At 38.5% G+C, this 19,456-nt stretch overlaps 1 protein-coding gene across 2 annotated transcripts in view; it reads left to right on the forward strand.

Annotated features, from left to right (window-relative positions):
- LMLN (leishmanolysin like peptidase) overlaps positions 1–18,753 on the forward strand; it is a 77,750-nt gene extending 58,997 nt beyond the window's left edge. For both annotated transcript variants that reach the window (XM_065876550.1, XM_065876551.1), the window contains 5 exons: positions 3,797–3,929; positions 5,646–5,805; positions 7,900–8,030; positions 14,140–14,350; positions 18,653–18,753. In XM_065876550.1, coding sequence (XP_065732622.1) covers positions 3,797–3,929; positions 5,646–5,805; positions 7,900–8,030; positions 14,140–14,350; positions 18,653–18,753 — 736 coding nt within the window. The remainder of the gene's footprint in view (positions 1–3,796; positions 3,930–5,645; positions 5,806–7,899; positions 8,031–14,139; positions 14,351–18,652) is intronic.
- The last annotated feature ends 703 nt before the right edge of the window (positions 18,754–19,456 follow it).

Genomic DNA, 19,456 nt, shown 5'->3' on the forward strand with positions numbered 1-19,456 from the left:
TTCATTCTGTTCTCTTTATTCTGCTCCCTGGCAGTTATTTCCACCATTCTGTCTTCCAGCTCACTTATCCGTTCTTCTGCCTCAGTTATTCTGTTACTGATTCCTTCCAGAGTATTTGTAGTTTTGGTAATTGTGTTGTTCATCACTGTTTGCTTGCTCTTTAGTTCTTTTAGGTCCTTGATAAATGTTTCTTGTATTTTCTCCATTCTGTTTCCGAGATTTTGGATTATCTTTAATGTCATTACTCTGAATTCTTTTTCAGGTAGGTTTCCTATTTCTTCTTCGTTTATTTGGTCTTGTAGGTTTTCACCTTGCTCCTTCTTCCGTAACATATTTTTTTGTCATTTCTTTTTTTTTGTTTGTTTTGTTTTTTTTGATGGGTGGTGCTTATTCCTGTCTTACTGTTTGTTTGGCCTGAGACATTCAGCACTGGAGTTTGCAGGCAGTTAGACAGAGCTGGGTCTTGGTGCTGAGATGAGGACCTTCTGGAGGCTTCACTCTGATTGATATTCCCTAGGGTCTGAGGTTCTCTGTTAGTCCAGCAGTTTGGACTCAGAGCTCCCACCCGACCTCTGTCCTGGGAACCAAGATCCCACAAGCTTCATGGCACAGTAAAAAAAAAAAAAGGAAGAAAGAAAGAAAAAAAGGAACGGTACAATATTAAAGAATAAAATACAAAATAAAATTAGAAAGATAAAAATACATCAGGAAAAATAAAACTATAATTGAAACAACTGCAACAAGGTAAAATAAAACCATAGCAAAAAAAAGAAGAAAAAGGGAGGGGAGCAACAAGCCAAAAGGAGAGATCATTAACAAAGTATAAAGAATAAAATAAAATAAGAAAAATAAAAGCTTTATTAGGAAAAATATAAAAGAATCAACAACAGTGAATCAACAAGGTAAAACAGAACCCCAATCTAAAAGATGAAAAAAAAAAAGCCTTGGCTATGGGGTCACAGTTTAGGCTGGGGAGGTAGAGGTGGAACTTAGGCAGAGGCGGAGTTTAGGGTGGGGCAGGATCTAGAAGGGTGGGGGGTGAAATTTGAGCATGGGACGGGGGCCTCTGCTTAGGACCTGCCCAGAAGGGGAGAGGCAGCACATGGAAAGGAGGACCTCTGGAGTGTGGAGTTCCCGAGTTTGGATGTAGGGCCCTGCGTGAGGGTGTGTGGGTGGGGTTTAGGCCCAGCGCCATTGGAGGGGGTCTCAGAGGGGGTCTCCGAGTGTAGACGTGGGGCTCTGGGTGGGGGTGTAGGGGCGGGGCTTGGGCTCTGTGTGGCAGGAGGGAGGCTCCAAGGGCAGAGGATTAGGCCTGGGAGCCCAGCAGGCTTCCCGGTGCCTAAGTGGACAGGGAAAGCACTGGCCCCATTCCGTTCTGTTCCTTTGCACCCCTCCCCCACTGTCTCCCCCAGGCTGTCCACCATCGGGCTGGACCCCTAACTGTGGGTGGGTCCCGCTGGGTGTAGGAAATCCTTCCCCTCCCCCATCCACCCCTCAGGGCTGCCCGTCCCGTAGGTCCAGCCTTTACTTTTGCTCCCCCTTCCCTCCCTCCCACTCCCTCAGGACCCTTGTGGCTGGAGGGGGCCTAGGTGGGCAGAGGATCAGGCCTGGGTTCTCAACAGGTTCCTGGGGGTCCAGGTGGGCAGGGGAAACCTGGCCACGCTCCCTTTTGATCCTCTGCTCTCCCAGTGGTTCCCGTTTCCCCCTTGGGGTGTGGGATCCCTTCCCCTTCCCCAGCCGCCTGTCAGGGGTGCCAGTCCCATCCCACCTCCACTTCTCCTCCCCCGTCACTTCCCCCACGCCCCACATCCTACCCAGTCACTGGGGTTTCTTCCCATCCTCTTAGGTCTCCATGGTGCCCCCTGGGAGCCTGGTAGGTGCCCTAGTTGTGAGGAGACGAAAATTCCGCATCTTCCTAGTACGCCATCTTGACTCTGCCCCCGTCACCGTTTTTTATTTTAGCTATTCTGAAAGGTAGTGTGATATATCATTGTGGTTTTAATTTGCATTTCCCTAATGGCTAATGATGTTGAACATCTTTTCATGTACTTATTTGCTATCTACGTATCCTCTTGGGTGAGATGTCTCTTCGTGTCTTATGCCAATATGACTTTTAGTTCTCTTAATATGGCTTTTGTGGAGCAGAAGTTTTTTAATTTTGATGAATTTCAAATTATCAGTTTGTCCTTTTATGAGTCATACTAATGCCTGATTCCTGCCTTCAGACATTCTGATTCAATTGGTATGGGGTGCAAGGTGGGCATGGAGACTTTAAAAATCTCTCTAGTTGATTCTAATGTGCAGCAACATTTGGGAACAGCTACACTGGCAGATCAGGTTGTAGTGCTGGAGTTAACTAGCTGTCCCCAAAGTAACTGCAGTGCTTCCTGCTACTGCTTAGGAGCAGCTTTCTCACAGCAGGCTTATAACTCAGACGTCAGACTCCTTAGTAGAAACTATGAGTGATTTAAACTGCTTTGAGGCCTAGCCCAGATGACAAAAGATAAGAATAACATCTTTAACACAAGTACCCATCACCAGGTACTTCTGTGATGAGCAAGGCACTGGCCTTGGAGAGAGAGATTGAAGTCTCAGCTGTGTCCTTCATCAGCTGTATGATCTTGGGCAAGCTAATTGTCTCAAACTTTTTACTTATCAGTAAAATGAAGATACTACGTCTACTTTGGAGGGTTCCTTTTAGAAATAATGAGATTATATACTATTTGAAAGTTCTGTTAATCATAAAATGCCAAATAAAAGGTATCTGGTCAGGCCATTCAAGATGGCTGTCCTCTTGCTCTCTGTTCATCTGCTCGACCAGTCCCTGCTTCATTCACACGACTATCCAATTCTCTGAATTATAGGGCTTAATCAGTAACTGCCTACGTGCTTGCCTCCACCCCAGCTGCTGGCTTCCCTGGTAACTGATGAGCCCACCTGACATCAGTTCCCCCATAAATGGTAGCCCCTTTCTCCCCTGAGTAGGGAAGATTGCTGCCATGTCCTGCCTGCAGTCTGCCATACACGGTGGGGTGTCACGCCAGGATGCTTTTGTTTCAGATGTGTAAGAATAAACCATTGATGTCTTTGTCACTGTCTCTGCGCTCTTTCTTCAGTCTGGAGGCTGGGCATCTACCAGGCTTGCAAGCCTGCGGGATACAACATCATATTATTCCCCAACATAGTTCCTTAGTCTGAATGCATCACAATCACCTGGGGAATTTTTTTATGGTGCCATGTGCAGCTTGCAGGATCTCAGTTCCCCGACCAGGGATTGAACCCGGACCATGGCAGTGAAAACCCAGAATCCTAACCACTAGGCCACCAGGGAACTCCCCCGGGAAACCTTTTTTTAAAAATAATATAAAAATGCAAGTCCTACTTCCATTTCTGGGAAGATGTAGATGTACTCTTTCCTATTCCTCCTTCTAAGTACAACTAAAACCCCTAGACATTATAAATAAAACAAATGTAAGAAGACTCTGAAAGGTAGAGAGAAGAAGGGAGACTAGTTAGGGGCCTTGGGACTCCATTTTATGGCAAAAGTGGAGAAAGAGATAAATAGGACCTTATTTAATAACAGTGAAATAGTCATATATCTAGCATTAATCCTCACACCTACATTAAGCATTTCCTTTATGCTTTGAAAAGTAAGTTTATAACTTACAGCTGGTTTGGCAATTAGTTTTAAGGTATTAAAACATATTGAAATTGTAATGGAAAAGACAGACTCTAGAGTAGACTTATAATATCTTGTTCAGAGTTTGATACCATGGTGTTTTATCTTTGTATACAGGAGACAAATGCTGAGCCCTTACTGTAACACGCTCAGAAGTAATCCATTGCAGTTAACTTGCAGACAGGACCAGAGAGCAGTTGCAGTGTGTAATTTGCAGAAGTTTCCGAAACCTTTACCTCAGGAGTACCAGGTAACACTTGTTTGGGGCACGGTTTCAGGAATCAGCCTTTTAAAAAGAAGTCTCCATTTTGAATTAGAAGAGTGAATTCTCTTAAGTTTTTCAATTTATAAGCCCCCATTTGTTTTCTGTAAGTTAGAAAAAACTGAAGAATTCTTCCATTTCTTTATAACCAACGTGTTAATTGATAGCAATTAATTAATATCTAGTAATGTCTTGTAGTAATGGTAAGAGACATTTAGAATATTTATTTTGATCTATTAAAATATATATATATATATTTATTTATTTATTTGTCTGCACTGGGTCTTAGTTGTGGCTTGTGGGATCTAGTTCCCTGACCAGGGTTCGAACTTGGGCCCCCTGCATTGGGAGCATGGAGTCTTAACCACTAGACCACTGGGGAAGTCCCTATTTTGATCTGTTTTTTTATAAATTGTTTGTATTTTCTTTTTAATTATTTCCAAAGTCTTCGTCTTTATATCAAAAACAAGGTTCTTTAAAGAAAGAAACTAACCGAAGAAGACAAATATATCACTTATATGCAGAATCTTTAAAAAATGATACAACTAAACTTATTTACAAAACAGAAACAGACTCACAGACTTAAGAGAATGAACTTATGGTTACCAGGGGGGAAGGGGGAGGGGGAGGGATAGATTGGGAGTTTGGGATTGACATGTACACACTGATATATTTTAAATAGATAACCAATAAAGACCTACTGTATATCACAGGGAACTCTGCTGAATGCTCTGTAATGACCTAAATGGAAAAAGAATTTGAAAAACAATAGATACATGTATAACTGAATCACTTTGCTGTACACCTGAAACTAACACAACATTATTAATCAACTACACCCATTATAAAATAAAAAATTTTTTTAAAAAGGAAATAAAATAGAGTAAGGTACTGTAGTCCAGTTAATTAGAAGACTTGAAAGTTCTGCTTTAGAAAAGTTTGCCTAATGAGATCTGAAAGGTGAAGGAAATGGTCCCATGTGTCCAGTCTGAATCTCTGATTTGACCTTTAAGTTTTTTGTTGAAGTGGCTATTTCTAAAAAAAGCCTCAGCTCTGCCTGCCATTGACAAAGGACCCATTAGTCAGAAATGATATCTCAGAAGTGAATTTAAAGTGATTGTTGCTAAATTTTGAGCTTCCTACATATGTTTATGGCCACACTGAGTGCTTTAGACACCAGAAGATGGCAACTATATATTTCTACTCTTAGTAATATAATTTAAAATGTGAAATCTTTAAAATTTATCTGGTACCTTGTTCCTTTGGTGTTCAAAGTATTTTATATATATGATCTCATTCATTTTCTTATGGTTTTTCAAGTTTGTCAAAACAACATATAAATTCTAAAAACACTTGAAGTACATTAAATTTAAAACATCTTAATTCTATGCATTAGTTTTGTGTTTTGTCAGCTCTTAAAACTATTCCTATTCATCCTTTTAAAACATTAGTCAAATTTGTCATCTAATAAAAAACAGACTAATTTACTTAGCTTGATTATTTCTAAAACTACAACAACCTCAAAATACCCCTCAGGTAGGATATTAACTATCTTTGTGTTGTACTATGTATGAAAAAAATAGATTAATATCTTCTTTGTGTTATACAGCATTAATTGGTTGCTATAAATTGCCTGTGGGCTTTGTTTTGATTATATAGAATGTTTCTTACTCTCCTGCCTTCCTAATATTTTTTTCTTTGCAGTACTTTGATGAACTCAGTGGAGTACCTGCAGAAGATCTACCTTATTATGGTGGTTCAGTAGAAATTGCTGACTACTGCCCTTTCAGTCAGGAATTCAGTTGGCATTTAAGTGGTGAATATCAGCGCAGCTCAGATTGTAGAGTATTGGAAAATCAACCAGGTTAGTAGTTTAGTGAAATTAAATGTTATATATATATTAAAAGTATATATCAGCAATACAAAATAGTGGTTAAGGATACAGACCCTGGAGCCAGATTGTCTGAGTTTATGTTGTGGTTCCACTGCTATCCACCTGTTCAAAGTAACTTCTCTGTGCCTCAGTTTTCTCCTCTGTACAAAAGAGATAATACCTGTCATAGAGTTGTGAGAATTAACTGAATTAATACAGTAAGTGCTTAGAATTACAACACATAGAAAGGATTGTTAGCTATTAGATATACTTGCACATGTGTGTACACACACTACCGTTTAGTAATACCTTATATTTGCATGACACTTTTCATTTGCAAAACAATTTCACTTTTATCATTTCATTTTGTTCTTCTAAAAACCTGACAAGAGACATAGAGAAGATATTATTGAATTTCACAGATGAGGGAAGAGCTACTAAGTAATATGTTTAATTGATGTCAGTGCAAGATCCTCCAATGCAGAACTCTTTTTATTAAATCGTATTAGGTATCCTATTCTTTCCTCTCCTGAGGAGTGTGCATTTTATGTAATTTAGACATAACGTGTCATTCTCCAGATATCAGAATAATACTGTTGTCCCATGGCTAGTATTGCCATCTTATTTATTCCCATTTAGTAAATGAACAGGTCATCAAGGAAATAAACAGTATGGCAATTGGATATTCAGCAATAGTAGTTATAGCTCATACTAACCACCTTTGTAAACAAAATGTTCTCACATCTGATTTGTTAATCAAGAGCAATTAGTAGTTTTTCTGCCTGTGGTCATCAAAATTTTCAACCTGGTCCTTTCCTCCTCGCCCCCATTCCATACTTTATTTCAGACTAAATCATTTAAAATTAAAATTTCCATAATTTTTTTCCTTTTATTCTTAAACCTGGCAGATGTAACTGGATTTGTACAGTCATTTTTTTCCCATCACACCTACTTAATAAATGTCTAATGACATAACTACGCAACAGTTGCATGTTACAGCAAAAGAAATGCACATATTTGTCAATTATGGGTTTGCCAAAGATATCACATTTTAATGTTTTAGAGCTGGAGTTGGCAAATATTTATTATAAAAAGCAAGATAGTAAATATTTTAGGCTCTATGGGTCATGCAGTCTCTGTTGCAACTTTTCAGCTCTGCTGTTAAGTGTGAAAGCAGTTACAGATAATATGTAAGTGAATGAGTATAGCTCTGTTTCAATAAAAATTTCTTTATAGAAACAGGTATTTCTCAGGATTTGGCCTCAGGGTTGGCCTGACCCCTCTTTTCTTTTTTTTGACAATGATCACTATGTGTTTTGAAGACTTTGAAATATTCATAAATAAAGAAATATAAAGTTCTGTTTTATTGTTTTACATTTTATTTCTTAGCTTATACAATTAAGATTTTTTAAACTGACATAAAATTTTTATCTTTATAATATTTCAAAATGGGCTAATTGAACTCTGCTTTCAAAAGGTGAAACTTATATTAAGTGCAAAGAGAGAAAATTATTCCTAGGCTTTTTTTTTTTTTTTTTTAATTTCTAGACTTTAAGGACTTCATTCCTTTGTCCATTAGCTAGTTAGGGGTCATTTAGTCTGCCCCATACCTCTGTAGGTTTGTGCTTAGTCTAAGACCAGCTCAACCTGTCATTTATTGACTTCCAGGAGATGGCATAAGTTGAAACTACAAGAACGTCTTGCAAAAGTTGCAGCACTCCAAAAAAATCTTCATTATATAAATCACTTGGCCTCATCCTATCTGGGTCACTTGGGAAGTGACTCCTATTTAGGACACCATTGAAGGTGACTCTTAGTGCCATTTCCTCTATATATTTAACTTAGTTGCTTTAGGCCCAATTTTATCTCTTGTTTCTGATATAATAATTATCCTACTAATTGCTTTATTGAGAATGCAGTTTGAGTTTGGAACCCTCTGTCTTGATTTTTTTTAATTGAAAATTTCCATGAAACATGTTTTATTTTTAAAGCAACTTTTAATTATAAGAGTGGAATACTTCAATTTCTTATTCTTTGAGCCCAAAGTCAATTTTTAATAAAGAAAACTTTTCTGATTTGCTTCAGACCTTTTTAAAAACTATGGTGCTGAAAAGTATGGACCTCATTCAGTTTGTCTAATTCAGAAATCAGCATTTGTCATGGAAAAGTGTGAAAGGAAGCTGAGTTACCCAGACTGGGGGAGTGGATGCTATCAGGTAAACCATATGATTGTTAATAACAGTACCAAATATTACATAATTGTATCTCATTATATGGTTTTTATATTTTCAAATACATTTTATATCTTTTATTTCTACTTATTAATACTTTAACTTATTCATTGTAAATATTAGTTTGTGTATTTGTTTTATCAAAATATTGTCATTTCTTTGAGAGAAATTGCCCTTCTCTGTTTAAAAATTATATATAGTTGCTGTATATCAGCAAGTTTTATAACAATTTTGCCTCTGGGCATAGATCCTAAGGAAATATTAGGAAACATGTAATTTTGTTCTTTTTTTAATATTTATTTATTTATTTTTGGTTGCGTTGGGTCTTCGCTGCTGCGCGTGGGCTTCTTATTGCGGTGGCTTCTCCTTGTTGCAAAGTGGGCTTCAGTAGTTGTGACACACAGACTCAGTAGTTGTAGCTCACGGGTTCTAGAGCACAGGCTCAGTAGTTGTGGTGCACAGGCTTAGTTGCTCCGCAGCATGTGGGATCTTCCCGGACCAGGGATCAAACCCGTGTCCCCTGCATTGCAGGTGGATTCTTAACCACTGTGCCACCAGGGAAGTTCTGTAATTTTGTTCTTTAAAACTAATTTGTAATGGAAAAAAAACTATAATTTATTTTGTAAAATCTGAAGAAAGCGTGTATTTAAGAATTAATAAATCAACTACTGATTAATAGTAGATTTTTTTCCTTTGAAATTAGAAGTCCAAAGACAGCAAACTACTACTTTCTTAATTTATTATTTGCATGTCTGATATTAAATGACTGCATCACCATAGAACTTACTAAGATACAGGCATTCTGTAACTTAGGAGCATCAAACCTAATGAATATTCCATAGCCTACTAACGGACATCAGGGAAGAGAGTGTGATCCTGAAAACTCAAACATAAGAATTTGTTGTGCCATTTCACCTACAAGAGTTAAATGGACTAATGTAGCTAACAATTTAACTTATTATTTTTAAAGTTTCTTTAAAATTAACTCCTTTTTTTGGTAACTGCTTTATTGAGGTATAACTCACACCATACAATTCATGTAAAATTACCTTTGAACCCTTATAAAAGACAATTAAAAATACTTTCCAGCTATAATCCTATAATCTGACAACTATAATCCAGCAACCATTTTCTGATGAATTCATTCTATTAAAGATTATGTATTGCTTAAATACATAGTTTTGATCTAGTTGTAATCAGAATACATAATTTTGTTTTAGTGACTTAGTACTTTTTATACAGACCAAGATACCTTTTCCAAGTTCTCCCAATAATAATACTTACTGTTCTTCATAGCTGTAGAACATTGCATCATTTTAAAGTATCATAATTAGGGAAGTCATTTTCCTGTGAGATATTGAATTAATTTTCACTTTTCACTATATAAAAATGCTTTTGTAAGTATATTTACATGCTTTACCTTTTTATTAGGATAAAGGGGATAAAGCTGGAACAGTGTGAACTATAATAGGAGGATAACCTTTTCAGCCTGTTTTAATGTCTTCTCTACACCACCACCACCACCACAAAGGGATTACGTAGATTTGTAATACCATCTACAAAGACTGAATGTACTTGGCTTCCCTGTAGTACCTAGTGTTGTTGGTTAATTTTGCTAATTTAATACTCACAACCATTTATATGGGAAAATGTGCATGATTTCCAAACAATTAGCATTTGGATTAGCTGTTTTGTTTTCTGTTCTTTGTTTTACTTATTTTGACAGAGAAGTTGCAAGAATGGTACAAAAATATTGGTCATTTAAGTGCAAATTGCTGATAGTCTGCCCCTTCACCCCTAAATACTTTAATGTGTATTCCTTATAAACAAGGACATCCTCCTATATGACCACAGTACTACCAAAAAAATCAGGAAATAACACTGATACATCTAATTCTTGGACCCCGTTCAAGTTTTGCCAATTGTCCCAATAATGTCCGTGTAGTAATAGGATCTGCACCGATATCACATATTGAGTAGTTGTCACATCTCTGGTCTCCTTCAATCTGGAACAGTTCCTCAGTCTTTTCTTGACTTTCATAACCTTGACACTTTTAAAGATTACAAGCCAGTTCTTATCTATGATGTGTCTCCATTTGGGTTTGCCTGATGTTGCTTCATGATTAAATTCACGTAATATGTTTTGGGCAGTAATATCACAGAAGTGATGCTTGTGTTTTTTTGGTGGTACACTTTTTTTTTTTTTAATATTTATTATTTTGGCTGCATCAGGTCTTAGTTGTGGCATGCAGGACCTTTCGTTGCAGTGCACGGGCTTCTCTCTAGTTGTGCTGTGCGGACTCATTAGTTGCGGCATGTGGGCTCTCTAATTGTGGTGCACGGGCTTAGTTGCCCCATGGCATGTGGGATCCCAGTTCCCCAGTTAGGGATCAAACCAGCATCCTCTGCATTGCAAGACAATTCTTAACCCCTGGACCACCAGGGAAGTCCCTGGTGGTACACTCTTGATTTGTCCCTTTGCTGGTCATGTTAACTTGCTGGTATCTACCAGGCTTCTCCACTGTCAAGTTACTGTTTTTCTCTTTTAATTAATTCCCTTTTTAATTAATAAGTATTTGGGGGGAAAAGTACTATATCAATAACTTATTTCTTATCATACCTTCATTTTATTAATTTATGCATTTAAATATGTATTGACTCACAGATTGCATTTTATTCAGTGGGTATTACCATTACTATCATTATTTATTTGGATATTTAAGTTGCCCCAGATTTAGCCAAAGGGAGGGAGCCCTTCAGGTTGGTTCCTGTGTCCTTTTGGCTGTCCTATCTTTTTAACTATTTCCTTGCTTTCTAGCACAAGATATTCTAGGCTCATCTTGTTTCTTTGCCACAGCCCTGGAATTAATCATTTCTCCATGGAGCTCTTGTTTCTTTTAGTGGAGTGAGGTGTTTAGAGACTAAAGTCTGGGTGCTAGGGACTTCCCTGGTGGCCCAGTGGTTAAGAATCCGCCTGCCAATGCAGGGGACAGGGGTTTGAGCCGTGGTCCGGGAAGACCCACATGCTGCAGAGCCACTGAGCCCCTGTGCCACAACCACTGAGCCTGTGGTCTAGAGCCCACGAGCCACAACTACTGAGCCTGCATACCACAACTACTGAAGCCCACACACCTAGATCCCGTGCTCTGCAACAAGAGAACCCACCTCAACGAGAAGCCCAAGCAACACAACAAAGAGTAGCCCCCGCCTGCCACATCTAGAGACAGCCTGTGCACAGCAACAAAGACCCAACGCAGCCAAAAATAAATAAATAAATTTATTTAAAAGATAAAAAAATAAAGTCTGGGGGGCTTCCCTGGTGGCGCAGTGGTTGAGAGTCCACCTGCCGATGCAGAGGACACGGGTTTGTGCCCCAATCCGGGAATATCCCACATACCACGGAGCGGCTGGGCCTGTGAGCCATGGCCGCTGAGCCTGCGTGTCCGGAGCCTGTGCTCCACAACAGGAGAGGCCACAACAGTGAGAGGCCCGTGTACTGCAAAAAAAAAAAAAAAAAGTCTGGGTGCTAGATGTATTGTTCATTGCTGTTGGGATACAGCTGCTCCCCAGGCCTTCTTGGTGAACAGAGCTATGAAATATATGTGTGTATGTAATTTTATATATACTCATACATGTGCATATATATAACCACGAGTTTGTACCAGTATCTTTGATTCCAGTTTAACACCAAATAATTCATTTTAGTTTTCTCCCTTCCCATATTTGTAACTCTTCTTTCAAGCAGTGAGAAATCTGGTTCTCTTTGTCCTTAATATGCTTATTATTTGTTCTGTTCACATCCTTTCCATCTTCATCCACCCCTATGCGGTTACTTTCCTCACCCACTTGGACTCTGACACAGCCCACCAGCTCACAACACTGTGATGCAAGCCCTGTGCACATCTTTAGAATATAAATGCTTTATTCCATGAAACTTTCTAATCTTTGTTGTTCTTTTTCTTATTGCCTCTTATTAAATCTTTATCATAAAACAGTCTGACACTGTTAATTTTGGGGGGAAATTTGTATATCCTACCCTTCTCTCCTCAATTAAAGCTGCTAGAGGTCAGGAACTGTGTCATGGACTTCTTTGGTATCCTTTTCAGCACCAAGCACAATACCCAGTCAATTCTCACTTAAAAGAATGATTACATTGCATTGCAGCTGTGGTGATGCTTACTGGGTGTGGGTCATTGAATGACAGACTTATAGAAGAGTTTACACTTTGTTGTTTATTTTCTTGATAGCTTATCATAACTTAAATTTCCAAATGAATGTTATATTTAAACTTAATTGATGAAAAGAGTTGTTTTTAAAATGACTCCATTGTTGAAAAACACTTTTGGAACTCCTTTTTAAATTGCTTTTAGAGATAGTTTAATAGCCATCTAAGAAGTCAATTTCAGTATTTTACATCATACCTATGTTGACCTAGTCTTAATCAGTTTAGTCAACTGCCTTTACCAGACTTGGATCTGGGCAAGTTTTGGGTATTTCCAAAAATTACATCTACTTGCAAAGTAAAAATTTGCCACCATCAAACATACTCAGAACCATGCACTTTCTTTGAAGATAGTTCCAGGAGAGAAGATCCAGAAATATTTAAGGTGAAGTAGCATAATGTAAAGTCTTTTTAGAAAACAACTTTGAGGGCTTCCCTGGTGGCACAGTGGTTGGGAGTCCACCTGCCAATGCAAGGAATGAGAGTTCAAGCCCTGGTCTGGGAGGATCCCACATGCCACCGAGTGGCTAAGCCTGTGCGCCACAGCTGCTGAGCTTGCACTCTGGATCCCACAAGCCAGAACTGCTGAGCCCGCATGCCACAGCTACTGAGGCCTGCACACCTAGAGCCTGTGTTCCACAATGGGAGCGGCTACTACAATGAGACGCCTGTGCACTGCGATAAGGAGTGGCCCCCATTCTCAGCAACTAGAGAAAGCCCGTGCGCAGCAGCAAGGACCCAACTCAGCCAGAATGAATGAATGAATGAATAAATAAATAAATAAAATTTATTTAAAAAAAAACAACTTTGAAGACAACACAGTCATTATAAATTTTCAGTTAACTTTAATATGTTTGTTTTTTAAAATTGATTTCATTAGTTACCCCTCGTATATGAGATATGAATCCTGCTTTTAAAGATGTTACCAGTTGTATAAAATCACTGTGACCATTTTCATCTCTGAGCAGAGGATCTGGGATAGGGATAATGAATAACAAACTTTTACTATGTCATTTCTATACAGTGTGCTTTTTTTTTACAATGAGCATATATTGTTTTTATAATTTATTTTATTTATTTTTGGCTGCATTGGGTCTTCGTTGCTATGCATGGGCTTTTTCTAGTTGTGGAGAGCAGGGGCTACTCTTCGTTGTGGTGTGCGGGCTTCTCATTGTGGTGGCTTCTCTTGTTGCGGAGCACGGACTCTAGGCACGCAGGCTTCAGTAGTTGTGGCTCGCGGGCTCTAGAGCGCAGGCGCAGTAGTTGTGGCACGCAGGCTAAGTTGGATGCACTTAGTTGGGTGCGGCATGTGGGATCTTCCCGGACCACAACTCGAACCTGTGTCCCCTGCATCAGCAGGCGGATTCTTAACCACTGCACCACCAGGGAAGCCCTATTTTTATAATTTAAAACAACTAAAAAAATTTGAGTTACAAAATTTAGCAACTTGTAGAAAAAGTGACATGATTCATGGCTCTTTGACAGACATTTAACCTGAATTATAGGAGGATACTAGAATCTACAGAAATGTTATTATTGATAACTTGGCTTCAGGGGTCTGTGAATCCAAATTGTATGTAAAGCTGTATGTTACCTTGTTTTTTTCAGGACGTGTCCATAGCTTTCATTAGATTTTTTAAAAGGTTCTAGACAAAAAGTCTAAGAACTACTACTACCACAGAGTGAAATTCTTTTAGAACATGAATAATTTAACCCTCTTTATATGAAATTAAATGAGGCCCACATTCCAAATTGTCTTTTATAGCCAGCATTTTTAGTAAATTCTGCCATATTTTCCTACAGTTGAGGGAGAAGGCTCACATACTAGAATCTTACTGATCTGATTTTTTTTTTTTTTTTCACTTTTTGAAGGTTTCTTGTTCTCCACAAGGTCTGAAGGTTTGGGTTCAGGATACTTCATATTTGTGTAGTCGGGCCGGGCAGGTCCTCCCCGTCAGTATTCAGATGAATGGCTGGATTCACGATGGAAACTTGCTCTGCCCATCATGTTGGGACTTCTGTGAGCTCTGTCCCCCAGAAACAGATCCTCCAACTACTAACTTGACCCGAGCTCTACCCCTAGGTGAGTAGTCTCTGTGGTTGGAGTACAGAGAAGGACTTTTCTTACAAGATGTTGAAAATGCCCTGCAAGGAAGCTCTAAAACAGGTTGCGCGTCTTCTCTTCTAATTGCAGTTTTATGGGAAGATCACCTTCCCTCCGTGGTTAGAAATTGAACGTAGGTAGACTTGACACCTCTCTTCAGTAAGAGTGAGGGTGAGGAAACTTTCCATATGTGAAGAACCTCTGACTTGCACAAAAACATTCATTGAAGGTTACAAAAAGTTAATGTTTCAGCCGTTCATTTTGAAAGTAAGAGTAAAAATTCTGTTCATGAATACAAAAAGCAATTAAATATATTTTAGTTATATTATAACTAGGTGAGGCGAAAGAGCGGGAAAGTCACTGGAAAAGATGCTCAAAGAAGGGATTGACATGCCCACAAAGAAGAGAAAGGTGCAGGGAGATGCAAATATACGCAGTGAGATAGAAAGACAGGCTGGCAAAGACAGTGGTTTTCACTGAGAGATATATTACTCATTCTGTGAGACTCCAGAGAGTAGGACTGAGAACAATGAATTAAAGTTGTAGGGAGACAGATTCCAGTAAAATCCTTTAGAACCAGGAGAGGAATAGAAGGGACTCTCTTGAGAAGAGTGCATTCCCTGTTGATGAAGATGTGCAAACTGAGGCTGATGACCCATTTCTAAGAGTTTTAAAAGCAGAACTCATGAACTCTCAATGAAAGCTTTGACCTATGGTCTATGATATTTTAATTAAATGACCTATGAGATTTTATGACAGTTTGATATTTTGGAATAGGCCATGTTTCATTTTCTCAACTGGAGGTATTTTTTAAATGGAACTGTATAGCCCTTTGCTTGCTCCATGGTCTGGTTGAAAACAAAGGGCTACGTTCACTTTATAGCTCAAAGTTTCTTCACCTCTAAAATTTAATTCCCTTTCTTTCCCACATTCTGGGGCCTTTATCAAGACATGGGCTATAAGTAGAGGGTGAATTTGGGGAGATTAATACTTGTGTTAGGGGTGCCTAAGACCACCCCCAGATTTCATGACTCTCTAGGACTCAAAGGACTCAGCCTCTAGTTGTACTTACGACTAAGCTTTGTTAAAGCAAAAAGATACAAAGCAGAATCAGCAAAGGGAAAGGGGACAGTGGGTGAAGTCTGGAAGAAACCACTTCCCAGACACCAGCTAAAGGCCGTCCTTGCAAACAGGACTTTCAAATGATGGCCATCTCAGGCCTGCTGTGTTAACTCTTTTCACTTAACTCCTGTGAGCCAGCTGAGTTTTCTGCAGTTATAATAGTAATGCACAATGAATTAAAAGATCTTAGGTCCTTTTGATATGGTATATGATAAATGTAGTGTTAAATATTCTTAGTTAACTTTCATATGAAGTGATAGGATGACTTGATTTTGTTACTGTTAAATTGCTTTGGCTAGAATTAAAGGGCTGCTAGTCTACAAATAGGTGGTTCTGATGGAGTTCCCATGCTCAGGCCTAATCTCAGAGTTAACTATAAGAAATATCATCATTTCAATGTCCAAGAGATGAGCATTGATTGAGCCATTAGCAGTTAGAGTTGAGTTAAAGAGAGAGTTACTCCAGCTGGTTCAGGGGTAAGAATCTTAGGAGTACAGTAAAATGTGTAGAAATGAGGAGAAAGCCAGACTAGTTCAAGGATCTGTGAAGTGATTAGTTCCTGTCCTTGGAGCATGGCAAAGACAAGTGAATCTGTTGAAATGAGGTGGGGAGTAGAGATTGCAAATGACCCCACCCCCTCCACCAACCTGCGCCCTAGACTTGACTTCTTATCCAGCTCCCTCTTTGTAGTCACCCTTCTGATACTGTGGTACTATGTTGTGATTTCTTCCCCTGTTAACCAGTTCTATGAGGACGCATGCTCAAAAAAGGATTGTAACCTCCAAATCACTACCACAGTTTTGAAAAATGTATAAAATATTACAAGAATAGATGCCTTTTAGGAAAAAAAAAGGAATAGATACCTTTTAGGCATAGTTTCCACTAGTGAATATGAAAGATTTATTTCTAAATTTTCTGATCTCTTCAGATTGTGGAGGTTGTTTTGTTTCTATTTATTAAATGCTAGACACTTTGCTGAGTGCTTTATGTCTATATCATTGTGTTTAATCATCACAAAACCTAATGAGGTAGGAATTATCATTTTACACATGAGAAAACTAAGGTATAAAGAGATTAAGTGATATATTCACTGTTACGGCTAATGAGGTTCAGATCAAAACCGAGATCTGATAGTCTCTGATTCATTTTGAAACACGCTCTTTGTATCTTTCCTTTTTAAGGAGTACTGTCACAGAAAGTGCAGTGTTTTTGAAGGACAACAAATGTTCCAGAGCGGCCATTAATATTTTAATAGCTTGTTAAATGTTAGTACCAACAGTAGATAAACAACAGTTAGTTCAGTTCTCCTCCTATTTCCTTTGTGCCAAATTGAGAATCGGGAGATAAAGGGATATGCCTGTGTTATTAGTGACTCCAGGGTCTATTTCTTATTCCAGCCAAGACCACTCTACCTGATGTTGTAGGCCAGAACTTATCCAGTAGACCTTTCTGGGGTGATGGAAATGTTCTATAATCTGTGCTGTCCCATACAATAGTCATTAGCCACATGTGACTATTAAACATGTGAAATGTGGCTACTGTGATGGAGGAGCTAAATATTTCATCTCATTTTGGTTAGTTTCAATTTAAATAGCACTTATAGCTAATGGCTGCCATATTGGACATTGCAGCTCGAGCTCAGAAGTTCTCAAACTTTAGCATGCATCAGAATCATGTTAAAACACAGATTGCTACGACTCACCCCCAGAGTTTCTGACTCAGAAGATCTGGGTTGGAGCCTGAGAAGTTCCCAGGTGATGCTGATGTTGTTGACTCAGGTACCATACTTTGAGAAGGATTGATTTTTCTAACATTTAACGATTGCCAGCTGGTTCCATTGGGAAAGAATATAAGTTCTCCATGGTTTACTTGTATTACATACAGTGAAATAATTTTTTAAAATACTTATTCCACACTGTATAGTTCTCAGAAGAACAAGCTCCAGTGCCTTAACATTATCATTTTATTAATTCTATAGCTGAAAAAACAGTCCTTTTTTTCTTACCTTTTAAGCAAGTCAGACTTGAAGCTTGGTTGGTTCCTTATTGGTCAAAATAGTAGAAAAGACAACTCATCCTGAAATAAAGTCAGGTTGACCTGGTCTCTTGACTGCTAAAATATGTACTCCATTCTGAGAATTGTTTGGGGGAAATAGTTTTAGCTGTTAGAACAACTCTTAGATAAATTAAAATATACTCCTACTGCCCAAAACTCATAGAATCTTCTGCTGTTTCCAAATCAAGCCTGGGGTGATATGGATAGATGGGTAGATATTTAGAGATTGGGGAACGTATGTCCTGTTTTGCCTGGGACAGTCCACGTGCCTATTGTCCTGGTATGATTACTAATAATTCCCTTGTGTTAAAATTATCAAAGAGAACAATTTAGTTGATCAAAGCAAATTTTATTTCACACAGGCAGTCTCTACTCTCAGGAGTCCAGAGAACTGTAAAATAAGGGAAAAGGGCTACAAGCAGGAAACAAGGAAGAAGTACTCAGCTTAGGTTGATGGGCCGGGGTTAAGTATCTAACCTTATTTAGAAAGATCAAGGAACAAAGAAATAAGTATAGAGCCCACCCTGGCTCGGCGGTTGGAGATTGGCTGATTGGATATTCTGTGGTTCTGGTCAAGTGGAGCATTTACACAAACATGAAAGTTATCTAAGTTTTAATTTGCTGTTGTGGCGCCATGGGCAGGAGAGGCTCCATCTTGAGACTAGAAATTTATTTCAACGCTTATCTCAAAATGTCCTGATATGGGATGATAAATTATAGGGTCACCCTACTTAGAAGGGACAAGGTAGAATAGAAGAGAGTCCAGCATCCCATGTCAGAATAGCCAAGAATTTCATTTACTTTCCTGTGTAGCATCTTTAGCTTTGCCAGGATACTACCCTGTCTTTTCTTGGGTGCTGATTTTGAACCTTGATATGGTAGGTACATCTTCTTTTCTCCTACATAAATATTTTGTTCTTTTTCTATAAATATAAAAAAAGACTTTGCATATATGGATTTCAGGAAGTCACTCTTGATTCTACTCTTCAAGGTAGTCCTTCTTCACCTTTTAATAATTACCTCTACTCATCTGTCAACATTTTAGTTGGTATAATTTTTTCCAAAAATGTCTGTGGAAAGTCAATTTTTTGTTTTCAACCCTAGATCTCTGTTCCTGTTCCTCTAGCCCAGTGGTTACCCTTTGGCTTCTGCTAGGCAATCTGTTTCCTCTGCTGGCTGGATTTCTTCTGTGCGTATGGCATTAGGAGTGGAAAAGTGAATTCTGAAGACATTCCTTTGTGTCATGTTCCTCTGAACAAAGCACAAAACCTGGGCGAGTGCCAGCCTATGCAGATGGCAGAAGTGGCATTCCTGACTTTGGCTTGGAAGTGTTGACCATAATCAGATCTTGAAGCAGAGCTTCACAGCAATCACTCCTCATCAGCAACCCAACAGCCTCAAAGTTTGGAGAAGGAGGAGGAATTCCAAATCACCAAGTCTCTTTATTTTTCAGGATAAATACTCTTCTTGAAGTTTTCCTTTGAAAATGGGATAATAGGTGAAAAATTCATTTATTACATACCTCAGCATTTTCATTAACCTAAAACAATGGGAAAGTTCATCACTGCTGCAATAATTTAAAGAACAGCTAATCATTACAAGGTTATAAGTTGTGGACCCTGTCTTCAAAAGTATAAATTGTCCTTTGACTTACAGAAAATAACTTGAATTGGGATTTCTACATCACTATTATACCTATTTTGAATTTAATGACTGTATATGGTACACCTAAATCATTGTTCTCATTGTTTTTTTTTAAAATTATGTTTTGCTAAATCTTATGATTTAACCATGCTAGCCTTTTCAAACCAGCTGTGTGGCAGTTTCCTGCTGAACCATTAGGTGTTGGTAGTTGTATCTGTACTAATTGATCTTCAGAGAGTAGCTTCCAGTTGTATTCTCCATTAG

This window comes from Phocoena phocoena, chromosome 4 (genome assembly GCF_963924675.1).
Source record: "Phocoena phocoena chromosome 4, mPhoPho1.1, whole genome shotgun sequence".
Classification (NCBI taxonomy): Eukaryota; Metazoa; Chordata; class Mammalia; order Artiodactyla; family Phocoenidae; genus Phocoena; species Phocoena phocoena.